Source organism: Myxocyprinus asiaticus, chromosome 38, assembly GCF_019703515.2.
Source record: "Myxocyprinus asiaticus isolate MX2 ecotype Aquarium Trade chromosome 38, UBuf_Myxa_2, whole genome shotgun sequence".
Taxonomy (NCBI): Eukaryota; Metazoa; Chordata; class Actinopteri; order Cypriniformes; family Catostomidae; genus Myxocyprinus; species Myxocyprinus asiaticus.
In genome coordinates, this window is record NC_059381.1 from 41039741 (window position 1) to 41058283 (window position 18543).

General features: G+C 40.7%; 1 protein-coding gene across 2 annotated transcripts in view; it reads right to left on the bottom strand.

The window, feature by feature from the left end:
- LOC127429136 (calcium/calmodulin-dependent protein kinase type II subunit alpha) overlaps window positions 1-18543 on the bottom strand; it is a 217675-nt gene that overhangs the window by 85180 nt on the left and 113952 nt on the right. For both annotated transcript variants that reach the window (XM_051677982.1, XM_051677981.1), the window contains exons 10-12: window positions 17382-17504; window positions 13716-13799; window positions 11872-11914 (exon numbers count right to left, since the gene is read on the bottom strand). In XM_051677982.1, the coding sequence (XP_051533942.1) occupies window positions 11872-11914; window positions 13716-13799; window positions 17382-17504 (250 nt within the window). The remainder of the gene's footprint in view (window positions 1-11871; window positions 11915-13715; window positions 13800-17381; window positions 17505-18543) is intronic.

Here is an 18543-nt window from a genome sequence, read left to right on the forward strand (position 1 = left end):
CAAAACAAACAAAACATTGCTATGTTGTGTCGTAGCTCGCAACGCAGCAGCCATACTCGGCGCCATCTTGAGTCCAATGTCCAACTTGCTGACTGGGCATCAACCCACTTTTTGTCCAGTTGACTTTGAGGCCCGAATGCATGAGCAACAGGTCTCTGTGCTTGCACGCTTGTACCTCTAATCGAGCTTGCAGCAACCAATCATCGAGGTAATGTGGCCGCCGGTCAGCCTCAGTAGATCTCACCTGGAAATGTGCGCAAACAGGGACAACCCGAAGGGTAGGACATTGAACTGGAATGCGCACACAGGGACAACCTGAAGGGTAGGACATTGAACTGGAATGCACACAAACAGGGACAACCCGAAGGGTAGGACATTGAACTGGAATGCAGTCCTTTTTAATGCAAATCTCAAGAATGTCCTGTTGCAAGAGGTTGTCTGCACACATGCACCTTGCAAATCGCTTGACACAAACCAGTCCAGCAGATGGACATGTGACAAAATCTGTCTCTTGAGTAACCACCTTGAATGGTCCAATTTGAGTACCTCAAGTCAGGTATGGGCCATAGCCCACCATCCAACGTGGCAACCAGAAAATTTGCAGTTGTTGAAACTGCTGGAGACCCCTTGGAGACCGCACCATGCATGCACGCTGACGGTCAAAGGACCCCTTATGGGGCGGTCGCTCAGTGCAACCGAGTCAGTTAAGCTGGATTTTTGTTTAATTTTTGTCAACATGTTTGTGCCTAGTACAGCCACTATGAAGTCTGTCAGTTGTGCTGAGGCATGGCAGACTTCTGGAACACTGCCAACAGCAAAGACTGGAATAGTGTTCTTTTCTGGCATACTGAAGGGTTTGATTGTAGATCCCCACACTTTTAATAATTTTGCATATACTATATGCCTTTTTATAATACATACATACAAGCAGTGTGAGACACGTCTGTGTGTGTGTGTGTGTCCTGTGTGCCTTATTGATAAAAAGAAGTCCATGCCTAGGTTATAATGTTCAGTGACTAGATTACTGTAACAAAGGTTCCACAGTTCAAGTGAGTCAGTTTTATTCACAAATAACCAGCAATCGCTGTACAGCTTCACTCAAAACACAAGATGGCTTTTCAGCATCACTAAAATAAACAGTCCACTTTTCAGCTTCACACAACACAAGACTCTCAGGGGTCAAACATGAAGACTCTGGTCTGTCTGTCTCTGTCCTCTGTGAACTGGCCATCTTTTTATGTCCCCCAACTCTCACTGTGAACATAGAGATGGTAATTAGTCACAATTCATCTCAGGTGGATGTCCTTACCACTCTCTCTCTCTCCCCAGATGGGCGCTCGACCACGCCCTCACCTCCACATACCTCCAACACCCAACTCAGGCCAGGGGAACCGTCTGGACTGCCCACTCCACCACCCCCCCCTTTCTGGAGAGGAAGTCCGTGACAGCCGTCTGTGATCCTGGTCAGTGGACTACCTCAAACTTAAATGGCTGGAGCGCCAGATACCAACAGGTGATCCAGGCGTTGGAATCCTTCATGCGGTGGAGTCATTGGAGCGGGGCGTGGTCCGAACAGAGGGTGAATGCTCGTCCCAACAAATAGTAGCAGAGAGTGAGGACTGCCCACTTGATGGCCAAACACTCCTCTGTACTTTGTCTCTCTCATAGAGAGCTTTTTACTAATGTACAGCACCGGGCGCTCCTCCCCCTGGAATGCAGAAGCGGCCCACCACAAAGTGCAGCTTTTACCTGCGTGAAAGCTTGTTGGCACAGCTCCATCCACTGGACGGGGTCTGGGGCTCCCTTTTTAGTGAGAGAAGTCAGCGAGCTGGTGACATCAGAAAAATTAGGCACAAACCTTCAATAGTAGCCGGCCAGCCCCAGAAACTGTCTCACCTCCTTTTTGGTCTTGGGTCTCTGGAAGGTCGCAATCACTGCGGTTTTATCAATTTGAGGTCGCACCTGCCCATGACCCAAGTGGAACCCCAGATATCATACCTCCACCCATCCAACTGTGCTCTTCTTCGGGTTTGCTGTGAGCCCCGCTCATCGCAGTGACCTCAGAACTGCCCTCAGATACTGCATAGCGGCATACGCGATGTGTGGTCTGAGGATTTGTCCATAAGATGCTGAAACGTAGCCGGGGCCCAAACAAACTGAACGGAAGGGTCACAAATTGGTGTAAGCCAAATGGTTTGTAGAAGGCTGTTTTCTCACGGGACATCAGCGTTAAGGGTATCTGCCAATATCCCTTTGTCAAATCCAGTGTCAAATAAAAGTGAGCCGAGCCCAACCGATCGAGCAGTTTGTCAATACAAGGCATTGGATAAGCATCCAATTTTGACACCGCATTGACCTTTCTATAATCCACACAGAACTGGACCGAGCCATCGCTCTTAGGTACCAGAACCACCGGGCTGGCCCAATCACTGTGGGATTCTTCTATTATGCCCATATCGAGCATGGCCTTTAATTCTTCCCGTATTACTTGTTTCTTGTGTTCAGGTAAGCGGTAGGGACGACTACGTACCACTACTCCTGGGGCTGTCTCAATGTGGTGTGTTACAAGATTAGTGCAGCCAGGGAGAGGCGAGAACAATTAAGAAAATAATTTTGCAACATGGAAACCTCCATACGTTGTGATGGTGAGAGGTGGTCTCCACAAGGGACCGGGATGAACTGATTGGCTTTTAGACTTGCCTCCAGGCCGAGCTCCTCCCTCTCCGGAACTACCGTAGCTAAGGATACGGGGACCGCCTCTCTCCATGGATTTAGTAGGTTGAGGTGGTAAATTTGACGAGCCCTGCCCCTATCCGTACGCACTACTTCATAACTGACTTCCCCAACTCACCGTGTGACCTCAAAAGGCCCTTGCCACTTTGTGAGTAATTTAGAACTCGATGTGGGCAGTAATACAAGTACTTTATCTCCTGGTGCAAATTCCCATAGCCGAGCTCCCCGTTATACAGCCGGGACTGACGTTCTTGTGCCTGTAGCAAATTCTCCTGTGCTAGACGCCCCAGTGTATGGAGTTTTGCTCTCAGGTCAAGAACTTATTGAATTTCATTTTTGCTTTGTGAAGGTCCCTCCTCCCAATTTTCCTTCATGACATCTAACACGCCACGAGGTTTACAGCCATATAATAATTAAAATCGGGAAAACCCCATGGAGGCTTGTGGGACCTCTCGTACTGCAAATAACAGGGGTTCAAGCCACCTATCCCAATTCCGAGCATCTTCATGCACGAACTTACGAATCATATATTTTTTAAGTTCGACCAAGCCGTCCATTTTGTGGATGGTACACGCTTGTCTGAATCAATTTAGTACCTAATAATTCATACAGCTTGCGTAGTGTATGTGACATGAAGTAGTGCCCTGGTCAGTGAGGATTTTTTCCTGTCCCAAATGACCCACCATCAGACTATGATGAGCCGCCTGGAAAAACATTTCCCGACGGCTCCTTGGTACTAACAACTGGGTTGTACCTTATTTTGTCTGAGCGTCCAGCGTCACTTAATCCAACCGGTGATTTATAATTGAGAAGTACGGATATGTGAGTGCAATGCGCGGCTTAAGGCATTAACCATCGATTATTTTCACTTGGTCAAAAGGTTGCTTAAGGGTTTCGTCTCGCTTCTGCTCCAGAGGGAAATCCCCAGCGGGAATTCCCCTAAGGGCTGGGGAAGCCGAGGCTTCCCCCTCCCTTACGTCATCCTGCTCTGCCTCCCCTGTCAGCGCGTTGCACCCCACACCATCCCACTGTATTACAGGACCCATCCACACACAACCCCTTTAACAATTTGGGAAAAGCCAGCCAATTAGTACCCAAAATTAGTGGATGGGTGAGGTGGGAACTAACCACGGCCTCAATGTTATGCTTTTGACCCCGAAATAGAAAAGTGACAATCACTGCAGGATGATCGTAAATATCCCTGTGCACACACCTCACCTTCACCCGATTATTTAAATCCAATGCCCCATTTTGAACCAAGCATTGATGAATAGAGGTTTGGTTACAACCTGAATCCACCAAGGCTTGATATGAACCCCCCTAAATACTCACGGGTATTTGGTACATCCTGGCTCGATCGGGGGCGGCCTGTGGAGTGTCGGGGACCCGGATCACCGTCCCCACCTCCATCACCAGACACTGTTCGCGGACATGTCCCGGCTCCCCACAACTCGAACAGACCGGCCCAAACTTCACGCCCACATCAGTGGTGGCAGCTTCCCCCACCTGAGAGGAAGAATGGGTAGAGCCGGGGGAGAGAGACACAGGAGTGTTAGCACTGTTTCCGGGGGAACGGGATAGGTCAGAAAGAAGGAGGGGAGGGATGACAGGGAGAGAGAGAGAGAGAGAGAGGGGCTCGCTGGCCCCCTGGTACGCCATTAAATGGTCCTCCGCCAACTGCACTGCTTCATCCAGTGACGCCGGTCGGTAGCACTGGACCCACTCCGCAGTTCATTTCGGTAGTTTGGCAGCAAATTGTTCCACAACGAGATCGATGATGCCCCCGACGTCGCTGGGCTCCTCGGCCAGCACCCACCACCGGCAGGCGTCGCGGAGCTGTTGAACGAAGGCAAATGGGCGGCCGACTTCACTCAGCATCAGGGTTCGGAACCCTGTCTCACAGGACTGCCCATTGCACCTGCAGCCATTCCAGAGCTTGGGCCGTGTGCTCGAAGAGCTCCAGAAAGGCCTCTGGCTCATCTTGTGCTCCCATCTTCGCCAGCGTCACACGGGGGTTCGTGCTGTTGCTGCTCCGCCCACAGATCTTTCTAGCATCTTCAATTCCTTTATTTCACTCTTTATTATGTAATATCTTAATAGATAGAAAGATTCTATGATTTTTGCTCTGATACTATTTTTGTTTTCTTTATTTTAATATTGTAGTTATTTTTTTGTATTGTTCGTAAAGGCAATCATTGATATATACAGAACAGTTTCTAATCACTACTTATTTAGTTTATTTGACAACATTTTTGTATTGGACTTTTGTTCTTCTCCCTATGTTTTCACAGAAAGTGAAACCTGCATTCCAACCAAGGCCACAGAAAGGCTGCAGCGAAGATAATACACAAGCTACCCTGTCTAAATGATCTAGCTGTAGACATGTTTATAGTCAATTTTTAACATGTGACTAGCATGGTGAAATATTTGGGACTTCGAAAAGTGAAGTATTCACAACTAATAGCTAACCTCTGACACCTGCATGCAAGTCTACCAGACCCATGATGAGAACTTGATTAATGTTATGACTATCTAAATATTGTTTGTTAGAAGGCGGATCTAGAATATGTTTTCATATTGTAACCTATCAGAATCTTAGAAACACCTGTAACAATTACATTTTGCATATGCCTATAAATCCTTTTTTTCTGTTTTAAGTTTGTTCGTTCCATGAACTCATCTGTAACCTGTCTTTATGATTGTTGCCATTGGAATTGTGGAGAATGGAAAACACTTTATCTTTAGTAAACTCTGTCATTTAATTGAAATCCTGACTTTTGAGTAGTTATTATACATTACCCATTTTGGGGACCAAGCTGTCTGCCCCTACAATACAATGGCGGGGAAAGCGTGAGCACTGTCCTGGGAATGCGGGAGAAATTGCTTCAGAGGGCCTATCCAGCATGCATGCCTCGCAACGAGGTCTTAAGTTTGCATTGTGACATGGCAGTCTTCTGACATGTCACCAAAAACAGTAAAAAAAGGAATCAAAGTGACCTGTGTCATGCCACCAACTCGTGGCTGCTTATGTGACATTGAGACGACTAAAATCTCAGTGTTGCGACATGGTCGTCTTTTGGCATGGTGTCAACAACAGTAAAAACAAGGCTAAACCATCCTGTGTTACAGCGGAGACAACGGAGGGGAAAGTGAGGAAAAAAAATTCCTCACAATTTTAGACAGGGGTGTCCACTGACACCAGGATGCCCATAGACCTGCCAATATTCTAGGCAGAGAACTTGGTGGCCGGAGTATGGTGAAGAACTTGTGCAAGCAGAAGGAGAGGGGAGCGGCTTCGGCCTTCAGAATGAAAGCAAGTCGCTAGAGACAAGTGTCATGAGTTTCATGTGATCACAGTGAACGCAATCAGTCTCAGTGATCATTGTTACAATACAGTGCTCATGCCTGTCAGACAGATGGATATATTATTCATTTTCTTGTGGAAATATTTGCAAAAACACTGTTTATAAAAAGATGTTGCAAACAAAAAGCTCTTTTAGTTTCTTTTGCACACAATGCAAACAATACAATGACACAGAAGTGTTCAAAGGATATGCTTCTTTTCTGGGGCACGCAAGGAGAAGAATAGAGTTTGTTCTCACTGACCGGGTGCAGATAGATGGGTTCCAGTGCATGAGAGATGTCTATGCTACCCTGAAAGAGGAAAATTTTGATGGAGTGGTGCTGGGCTCCACACTCCAAAATAAGTTCATTGCGCACATGCATATTAATTTATTCAAAATCTATATTACATTAATGTGGATTTTGCATTGATTTTATATCATTTTAGCCAACTGCTTTGAATCTCTCAACATTGCATCTAATATTCATTCATGTGTTTTTTTTTTTTCTTGCTGTAATTTGTGGTAAAGTGCTGATCAAAGGAGACGCTATATGGAGCACTTCCATCTGAACTGACACCAGCAACAGTACAGCAATTTGACACAACCTATTAAAGAGCATAAAAACAGCATTTACAGTTTGAATTCCATGATAACATTGACATAATTTGAAAGCTAGGACTTTGTTTTATCAAAACAATAGGTAACCCAAAACAGTCAAATCAAGTTTTTGATCAAATTTCAAGTTTTTTCCGAAAACGACTCATTGCAACTTCTGAATTATTTTGATGGAGCGCGTCACATTATTTTATTTTTTTGGTACTTGAATCAGTGATTGAATGCCAGTCATCCTCTATATTGTTGTAACTTTTGTGTTTCTTGGCTACGGTGGTTGATTAGTTCACTTCTGGTCACCGTAGCGGTCACAAATTCAGCTGTTGCTTATAGTCCCTATTATGCTTCCATTGCTTCTGCTATGAGTCAATAGCAGCCCTATGAACCGTTTTGGAGGAAAATATGGAAAATTTTGGCAACAGTGTTGGGCAAGCTATTAAAAAAAATTAGTACTCTACAGAAAAATGTATTAAGCTAAGCTGAAAGCTACACTTAAGAGAAAGAAGCTAGTTACATTACAAGCTACATGCCAAAAGTAGCTTGCTAAATTTTAGATTCTTCATTTTTTTTTTTCAACTAGATGCACAGAGCATACCATCATAGGAAAATAATTTAAAGACTTATTTACATGACCTTTATCAAAGCCATGGTACAGTATATTATTGTGCAATACAGTAGAGTCAGTGGTCGAATTAAAATGAGAAATCTTTTAAAAATCTAGTCTAAAACACTTGTGTCATGTTCTCAGAAATGTAATCTTTGTGTCCAATTTGGTTTCATACATTTTTGAAGAACTTTATAGCATTTTCTAAAAAAAAAAAAAAAAGTTTTTTTAAATTGTCGTGGTGTGACCATCAAGTAAAAAATATTATAATACTTTCTTTGCACCCCTGAATACATCAGATTATAAAAACGTAATCATTAATTTCCTAAAAGTTTTCAAACACATTTTTTAAGGTATATATATATATATATATATACACAGGTGCATCTCAATAAATTAGAATGTCATGGAAAAGTTCATTTCAGTAATTCAACACAAATTGTGAAACTCGTGTATTAAATAAATTCAGTGCACACAGACTGAAGTAGTTTAAGTCTTTGGTTCTTTTAATTGTGATGATTTTGCTCACATTTAACAAAAACCCACCAATTCACTATTTCAAAAAATTAGAATACATCATAAGACCAATAAAAAAAAAACATTTTTAGTGAATTGTTGGCCTTCTGGAAAGTATGTTCATTTACTGTATATGTACTCAATACTTGGTAGGGGCTCCTTTTGCTTTAATTACTGCCTCAATTCGGCGTGGCATGGAGGTGATCAGTTTGTGGCACTGCTGAGGTGGTATGGAAGCCCAGGTTTCTTTGACAGTGGCCTTCAGCTCATCTGCATTTTTTGGTCTCTTGTTTCTCATTTTCCTCTTGACAATATCCCATAGATTCTCTATGGGGTTCAGGTCTGGTGAGTTTGCTGGCCAGTCAAGCACACCAACACCATGGTCATTTAACCAACTTTTGGTGCTTTTGGCAGTGTGGGCAGGTGCCAAATCCTGCTGGAAAATCAAATCAGCATCTTTAAAAAGCTGGTCAGCAGAAGGAAGCATGAAGTGCTCCAAAATTTCTTGGTAAACGGGTGCAGTGACTTTGGTTTTCAAAAAACACAATGGACCAACACTAGCAGATGACATTGCACCCCAAATCATCACAGACTGTGGAAACTTAACACTGGACTTCAAGCAACTTGGGCTATGAGCTTCTCCACCCTTCCTCCAGACTCTAGGACCTTGGTTTCCAAATGAAATACAAAACTTGCTCTCATCTGAAAAGAGGACTTTGGACCACTGGGCAACAGTCCAGTTTTTCTTCTCCTTAGCGCAGGTAAGACGCCTCTGACGTTGTCTGTGGTTCAGGAGTGGCTTAACAAGAGGAATACGACAACTGTAGCCAAATTTCTTGACATGTCTGTGTGTGGTTGATGCCTTGACCCCAGCCTCAGTCCATTCCTTGTGAAGTTCACCCAAAATCTTGAATCGATTTTGCTTGACAATCCTCATAAGGCTGCGGTTCTCTCGGTTGGTTGTGCATCTTTTTCTTCCACACTTTTTCCTTCCACTCAACTTTCTGTTTACATGCTTGGATACAGCACTCTGTGAACAGCCAGCTTCTTTGGCAATGAATGTTTGTGGCTTACCCTCCTTGTGAAGGGTGTCAGTGATTGTCTTCTGGACAACTGTCAGATCAGCAGTCTTCCCCATGATTGTGTAGCCTAGTGAACCAAACTGAGAGACCATTTTGAAGGCTCAGGAAACCTTTGCAGGTGTTTTGAGTTGATTAGCTGATTGGCATGTCACCATATTCTAATTTTTTGAGATAGTGAATTGGTGGGTTTTTGTTAAATGTGAGCCAAAATCATCACAATGAAAAGAACCAAAGACTTAAACTACTTCAGTCTGTGTGCATTGAATTTATTTAATACACGAGTTTCACAATTTGAGTTGAATTACTGAAATAAATGAACTTTTCCACGACATTCTAATTTATTGAGATGGACCTGTATATATATAATTTTTTTAATATTATGAATTGAGTCAAGAATATCAAGAAGTTTTCTCAGGGTTCCATCAAAAGACTTTAGGACAAAAAGTGCCTTTTTATAAAAATGTCAAAATGAATATCAGAAGTTTTTTAAACTTCACACTCAGTCTTGAGGGTCTAAAGGTGTCCGCACTGTTTTATGGTTTTTATGGTCAACATAAACTACAAAATGGCTACCACATTGGTTTCACCCAATTACTTTGGTTTGGTGGACAAAAGCGTTTTTACACATGAACGCTTAAATTTAATTTAAATTTTAGAACACAATTGTTTTTTTGTTTTTGTTTTTTTTTTTGTTTTTTGTTTTTTAAATAACAATAGAAGATTATTCTGCACTAGTCATGCCACCATTTCTTTTTTTAAAGAATTTCAGCTTTTAATGAGACTGACTTTTTTGTACTGTCTCTTGACACCACATTACATTTTTTACTTTAAGCCCAAGAAAAAATATCAGTATGACTTTAAACTCAGAAATTGAAAATATGCGCATCATAGAAGAGGTGTATTCAAGTAAATGGTTTGTGTGAATTGCATTTTTTTATATATTTTTTATTTAATAGATCTGGCCAAAAATGGGTGTCACTTCATTGACCCTTAGGACACATGGCCATAATATGCACGTTACCCTCTGTTATTGTATTTTATGATGAATTTTGTGAAAAGAATCCATGTTATGATTGTGAAAAAGGCTTTTTTTCTAGATTGCTCACCCACTGTCACATACATGAATTTTTTCTACTCCAAAAACTGAACTAGTAAAGGAAGTTTGTGCTGATTCTATGAAGGATGCTTAAACAGTGGTGTAAGAAAGTTGTTCTACACACTTTTATGGGCGAAACCCTGTAAAAATATGTACATGTTGTAACTGTACACTTGCCATAGCAATATCTTATCTTCTGTTCTCTTTATTTTTTTTTTTAAGAAAGAAAGACAAAATATTTTCTTGAACTGTTCTCTTGGCCATTTTTGAAAGTGCACAAAACTTTTGAAAACTTGCATTACCTTCAGTGGCGTAAGTTCCATGTGAACACTAGGAAGGACAGGTCAATCCATCGCTAAACTACGACATACCTGTTTGCCAGTGTTTTAAAAAAAGAAAAACCCAGCATCTCTTCGCAGTGAAGAGAGAGCTTGTGTGCTCATGGTTGCCAGATTGCGTGACTAAAGTGTTACCCTGGCAGAATATTTCCAAACTGAACAAGTGTCAAGATCTAATTGGAGGATTTCACCTATTGAAATCTGGCAACCACGCACATGTTGAAATCTAATTCTGACCGGCTAATCATCCTTATTTTAAGTCTGTTATTTATCAAGCATAGAAAATTAAATATTTTACTTGCAAGGGGGATGGTGGTTTTACAAGGTGGATGCTTTTTGGTATTTCTTGCAACAAGGGGGATGCCATCCCCTTGCATCCCCCCTCAACTCGAGCCCTGAGTATAGTATGGAAAGTATACAGTATGGTATACTAATAGGTCTGGTATGTATACAGTATAGTGAAATATAAAATTTATGTGCTTATAAAAAAACATGTACATTTATATTTATACATGCTACCTATACAAACCCACATGTTCAATATGCAAAATCACTTTTTTTACATTTCATTTTTAATATTATATACCGGTACAAATCCATACCTCTTTGCACATTCCTGTATATAACAACTCTAATTACAGTACATGTATGATTCATCTTATCCTGTAATTCTGTGTCTAGCTGTTGTCTTTCTCTGACTGGAAGTTTCTGTTCAGAAGCCAAATTCCTTGGAAAAATGCAGAAAGTTTTTTGTGAGGGTTAGGGTTAGGGGATAGAATATATAGTTCATACAGTATAAAAATCAGTATGTCTATGGAGAGTCCTCATAAGGATAGCCGCACCAGCGTGTGTGTGTGTGAGCACACCTGGGCAATAACACTCTGATATCTGATGGTATCAGATGGTAAAATAATGTTATTTTATACAATTACCATATTTTTGTACCATTCTATATTTACATGGTACTACCATGGTGATGGTACTATGAAATATGGTTCCTATATTCAAATACAACTGTATTTACATGGTGCTTCCAGGTAATGGTACATGTCAAAAGACATGGTAATGCCATGGTACTTTTTTGAGGATCTAAGCCTACCCTTAACCCATACTAAGGACATGTAGTTACCTAATATTACTCAGTATTTTCTTGGGTAAGTACACTGTAAGAATATTGAAGGTACACATACTGTAAAATAAAGTGCAACAGTTGTGTGTGTGTGTGATTCTCCATGTTTAAATTATTCTGTTAGCGTGTTGGTGAGTGAGAAACCGCTCCATACTATTCAATGCATACATAGTCCAAGTCATTCTGATTGAATCCCGAACTGTTTTGCTTTCACGTGTGTCCAATTTTTGTTGTTCAGTTCTGATTCATACCACCGATAGTAAATACCAGATACACGGCTTGATATAAAATACATCTGTATAAATTTGAATACACCATGAATCACAACGACTTCCGTGTGTGTGAATCCATCTTTTAAAATTAAATAAAATACTCTGCATATTTTCACCCAGTGATGAAATAGAATATAAATCTCACCTGAGAAGTTTCTGGTGGCCAGCATAGTCGTGAGAATGGCACCCTTAAAGCAAGCACAGTGTATGCATTAGCAACACACACATAATCATGTTTATCAGCCACAATGGTGAATGGTTATTTTTAGGATTCAGATGTAAATCATGATAAAAAAAAAAAAAAAAAAAAATCAAATAAAAAAAATCTATAAAAATTTGAATTCTTGTTACGACTTTTGCTTCCTCTAGATAGTCAAGTTTGATCATCTTCTCGGCACTCTGCCAAGGAGCCCTGGTGGGGCTGATCCGAGGACCTCACTAAACCATCCAATCAGTAGTAGCGACAGACGGTGTGTACAAAGGGCAGGGACTTAATCAACGTGAGCTTATGACCCGCGCTTACTGGGAATTCCTCGTTAATGGGAAATAGTTGCAATCCCCAGCCCCGATCACGAGTGGGGTTCAGCAGGTTATCCACACCTCTCGGCACAGGGTAGACACACACACTGATCCACCCATTGTGGCGTGCGTGCAGCCCCGGATATCTAAGGGCATCACAGACCTTTTATTGCTCCATCTTGCATGGCTGAATGCCACTTGTCCCTCTAAGAAGTTGGACACTGACCGCATGGGGCCATATAACTATTTGAATTCTTTAAAAGTAGATTTAATATCTGCAAAAGACTAGCTCTAAAGTATTGAATAATCTTGGTAAGTACGATTACACTAAAGTGTGAGATTACTAATAATTTTGTCAAATTTCTTCTAAGGTCACAGTTGGGTGTAGTCTAGTAAATTGAGCCATCAGGTAAAATCAGCCTGATGAGGTTGGAATGTCACAGTCTTTAAGATCCAGTTGCCAATAATTGTTAGTGGCGATGCACCAATATTTAAATTCTGGCAAATGCTGTACTGATAAGACATGTTATGGTCAATAACCAATGAATAATGCTCTTTAAGTTATTGTAGGAGTTATGGCAAAGTTTTAACTCGTCTTCAGTAGGTGGAAATGAGCATCCACAAATAAGAAGTAAGTTTTGGCTGACTAAATATGCAATATTGATTGATAAAAAAATCACTAATATTAACTGATAGTAACAATATATAATGCATCCCCAATTGCTAGTAATTTAAATAAGCATAACCTAGCCAAGCAGAATGTGTTGCTGGAACAACACTCTTTGATGGTCCTGGAACAACATTCCCATCAAACAAGCATAGCTCTAACCCAAACCATAAAGCCTAACATTAAAGGCAAATGATTGGATGATGGTTTAAGAATGTTGTTGAACTAAAAAATTATCTCTAAAGCACTTGAACACATTTCTTTTTGACCTAGATTTCTTGTAATGGCACACTCAACAAAATTGAATTAAAGTGTATTTTTTCCTTGGCTCGCAAGGGGGCGCAAGGGGGCACTAGCGAGGCAGTGGGGAAAAAAAGGTAAAAGAATTCGACAAAATTAATTCGAATTTCTAAAATTTGGAAATCTCGAGATTAATCAAAACTATTTCATTCTACTTACAGCCATAGTTTCTCCTCACCACTGTCCCCTTTAGCTTAGTGGGGGTTGTAAAGCAATATTCTCTGTAAATAATATTTGATGTGTAAAGGGCTATGCATTTGAATTGAGTTGAACATTTTAATTTGAGTTGAAAATTATTCTTTTTACTTTCAGGAAAGGGGATCATCGTATTTGGGGGACCTTTGCATCAGAAAGTTGGAAAACCCCTGCTGTAGATGTTTTCCCAAAAAGTGGATTAACCCTCCAATCCTTTAGTTAGCAGCCCACAGTTTTAACCATTACACCACACTAATAGAAGTTTCCTGCTATAGTGGAGTTGATGTGACAGCCTTATGTTAACTTACCTTTAGCTTCCTTCTTGCATTGAACTTCTTCAAACATTCAACAGTTTCCTGTCTGTGCATGCAAGATGCAACAGTGGAGCGATGCTAAAAACAGAAAAGAGAGAATGTTAGTTCCCTTTCAACCATTAAAAGACAACATAATAGCTAAAAAATATATATATATATATATATATTTTGCATCTTGTGGACATTCAGTAATACAGGACATACATTTCCATGTGAATTTTATCATTTTATAACTCAAGCTAGCCAACTAATATTCATTCAGAATTTTTTTTATTTTTAATTTTTATAATAAACACTTATAAAGTTATAGAAATAACAGAAACTGCTTGAGGAACCATAGACATCTCTTCTGACGGATGCTGTTCTCTTCCAGGGCGAGAACGCTGTGCGCGTTTGGCTGCCACTTCGCACCTGGACTATCGTTTGTTCTGTCTGTTTTTGTTTGTGCCTTGTTTGGATTATTTTGTTTTTTGATTCCCAAATGTTTTCTGTTTTGGACTCTCTTGGATCCTGATATATTGATGTTCCAATTTTGTGTTGCCTGATGCTTGTTTGGCCATCGGCCTGCTGCGAGCTCTCTCCCCGCTTTGTCTGACACTGCTTTCGGCTTGGCTGATGGGTGAGTTAACGCTCTCTTTGTCAGTTGCGCTGATCGTTTACTGTTTGGATGGGTTGCCTTCCTTTTGGTGAGCTGTATATTAGTGATGTGATGGTTGGGGAACTGGCTAATGTGGTATCGCTGGTGGCCTGCATTATATCTATCAGCGTAAATATGCCTCGGACATTAGCGCTCATTCTGCTTTTATTTTGCTTCACTTTTGTTGACAAAACCGAAATGGAAATTGGATACTCACCATCTCAACTCAGGGCTTTAAACTGCCATCTGCGCCTTGATTCTGCGACATATGAGTACTGTCAGATGCTTGGAATTACACGTCGTCCACGATATATACACCGCTCATCCAGAAGATCCCTGAACATTTACTGTTCAATGCCTGCTGCTATCCCATGCATCTGGTCTAACAACAGGGCTCCACCTAAGTCTAAGCTCCCTTTTACGGACTGCAGAAAACGCAGATTGTTGATATAACTTAACAGCGATGACCAGCACCATAATTCGTCGATCAACCCTGATGTTTCATGTCATCACTTTGCTCTTCTGAACTGTCGTTCCATCTCTGATAAAGCCTCTTACCTCAATGAAATAATCACTGACAATAACCTTGATATGTTACTACTCGTTGAAACCTGGAAAGTACCCAACGATTATTTGCAGCTGAACCTTCTTACCCCAGATGGATATAAACACCTGTCCAGACCACGGCTACATGGCAAGGGGGGTGGCCTTGCTGTCATCTGTCGAAATGATTTGTGTCTCACCCAACTTGACTTCCACAACACAAATACATTTGAATATATGGTATTGAAGGCTGATTCTCACTGTCCTCTCACAATTATTCTACTATATCATCCTCCTAAGGCTCAATCTGACTTTTTTTCCAAACTCAGTGAACTGTTGACTCTTGACTGTGCTTCGTCATCTCGTGTCCTCCTGCTTGGTGACTTTAATATTCATGTGGATACAGTTTGCTCTAATTCATCTCAACTGTTGTCTGTTTTTGACTGTTTTAATTTGACTCAACAGGTGTCTTTTTCTACTCATACTCATGGTCATATTCTTGATTTAATCTGTACATTTGGGTTTGATATTGCTTCAGTGTCTCCTTTTGACACTGGCATCTCTGATCATAAGCTTATTGAATATAGTTTTAGTCTAACTGCTCAGAAAAAATGCAATAACAAAATGATATCCTGACCTTAAATCTGTCAATGTCACATTATTTTCTGCTTCCATCGCTTCCTCTGCTATTTCTGATGGTTTGATGTCTCCTGTCCTTCACTGATACTTTGTAAGTACCACTCTATTATTTCTGAAATTTTGCATGAGCATGTTCCTATTAAGACTAGGTCCGTTCCCTCCTCCCACACTTCCCCCTGTATACACCTGAGATCTGGGCCTTAAAAGTCACTGGTAGACAGCTTGAGCTCATATTAAATCTGTATCTAAAATCGCCTTCTTTCACCTTCGCCACATTGCTCGCCTTTATCCCTTTATCAGTCTCAAAGACGCCGAAACACTGGTTCATGCATTTATATCCTCACGTCTTGACTATTGCAATGCCCTGTTCATTGGTTTACCTGCTAACTCTATTGCTAGGTTGCAATATATTCAAAATTTTGCTGCTAGAATTCTTACACATACCAGGTGCTCAGCTCACATTACTCCATTCCTGTTTGAACTTCACTGGTTACCAGTTTTGTTTCACATCAAATATAAACTAATCCTGCTTACATTTAAATCACTTCATGGTTTGGCACCTCACTATCTTAGTGAATTGCTTCTCCCCTACAACCCGATCCACTCGCTTAGGTCTTCTGGGTCCGGACTCCTTTCTGTCCCTAGATCTCACCTCTCTACTATGGGTGGCAGTTCATACAGCGTAGTAGCACCCAGTATATGGAATTCACTCCCCCTGACTCTTCGCAGCATTGTTAAAAAAAAAATTGTCATCTCCAGGCCTATCTAATCTTTTCCTCACTTCTCCACGGGCGCATCATTACGATGAAATACTTCCTCTCAGAAGCTCAGCACATTCGCTTAGTCGCAGGGGTGGACTGGGAAGGGAAATCAGCCCAGGATTTTACATAGAAAAGGGGGGGGGGGTGTTGCTGTCCTTTGCTGCATATAGCCGCTCCCTTCAGCATATCATGGCATGGGTTTGTGGCCCGTTCTGCATAACACGGCGGCCCATTTCAGCTTATCGCGGCCCATTCGGCTCCATTTCACGGCCGGCCCTTCGGGAAAAGTCCCGGTTCTCCCGATGGCCAGTCCGCCCCTGCTTAGTTGTAGTTATTAGCTAGACAGCATTACTGGTGATGGCGAGCAGCGGAGTCTCTTTAAGAATTTGTGGAGGTGGAGGCTGCCGGGGTTTCATTTTAAAAAGCTGCCAATGTCCCAAACATTTCAAGTTGCACTAGATGTAATAAGCAGAGGTTTCATTAACTAAGTTCTCCATCATTTGCAAACTTCTAAAACATTGATGGTTAAATCCAAATGTTGTCTGTCATTTTTACAGATAACAAAAGATGAAAAACATTTTAACATAGCGCATTAGTTTTCATTTTAATTATCTATACGAGGCTTCCTTTTTTATTTTGTGCGCTTGTATGTCATTGTGTCTCTCTATCTCTCTCTCTAAAACACGCGTGTGATTGTGTACTTATCCATATAGGGATTGCTGTCAAAAGTGTATGTTCATTTCAGCTTTCAGTGAGAAAAGGATTTATGTTCAGTAAACACAGACTATTTTGACTGTTTTTAGTGATGTTTCAGTGCTTGGTATTGGCAATAAGCTGCAAACCTGAAGTCTATAACATCCACGATGGAAGCACGCGCTAAGCATACTGGGTAATTTTTTTTGTTTTGTTTTGTTTTTTGGATAGTTTGTCTGGTTCACACAGCCCCACTGTGTGGCAGAGTGTCACTTTTTAATAGTTTATTATTTGCATTTAGCATTGTTTTTCTCCCTTCTGTCTTTTCCATGCGAAACTCTTTGCATGACATCTGACCAGTTGAGAAGAACTGATGATGGAACTCACTGAGATCCATGGATGTTTGAGAGCCTCGGCCGCAGTGATGCGTTTGGATGGGTTGATGGTCAGCATTTTATTTATTAGATCTTTGGCCTCTGGAGTGACTGTGTCCCACTCAGGTGATGGAAACTGTGAATGCAACAAAAATTATTCAAGTATGATGTACTGTATTACATCATCCAGTGTTATCATTAACAAAAACTAAATGACAACATTTCTGTTAACTGAAATAAAATAACAACAATTGGAAAAACTAAAATTAAACTAAAATATATTTTCATGACTTCAGAACTAACTAAAAGAAAATAGAAATGACCAAGGATAAATTTAAGTAACATTTTTAAATAGTTTTTGACACATACTGGGGGAATTCAATAAGAATGAATTTCGACCGGTAAAAGCACCCGATTGACTAAAGGAATCATGCAGATCAGGCAACAGCGCAAACGTGCCCACAAAATCGCTACTGAACACAATTTGCACGCGCAATCTTGCAGGCCAATTCTGAGTGATTTAAAGTGGAGGATGCAACACAGACCACCATTATCTGACACACTTTGGCAGGACTGAACAACATCACTGACTACTGTAATCCAGACACCTGAATCATCTCTTTAACATGCAGAAAGTGCGCTTGACTACACCGTGCATCTGGATATATGCAGGTTATAACGATCCTCTCCATCATTTGATCATTATTTGATGAATTACTGCTGATCAATAGAAAATGCAAACAAACCTCTCATTTAAATAAAATGTATTTTACCACCTGCTTTCATCTGGCCTGCTTAAACTAGATTATTAGTGGTTTGTTAATAAGACGCAGGGTTTTTTTCGCTGAAATACCAGGCGCAAAATTGACGCAACTGTTTAGTGAATTCGCTCCACAGTGTTAACACCATGGATTGTGGAACCGGTACATATATATATATATATATATACATTATACACACACACACACACATATATACAGTATATATATATATATATATATATATATATATATATATATATATATATATATATATATAATGACATTGTTAATGATTTATTATATTTTTGACAAATGCTACTGCATTAATTCTGGGTTATAGGCAGTATTTTAATGTATATACAAGTTTTTAAACCAATAGTATGAAATTTTTAACTCTGCCCGCGCTGATTAATG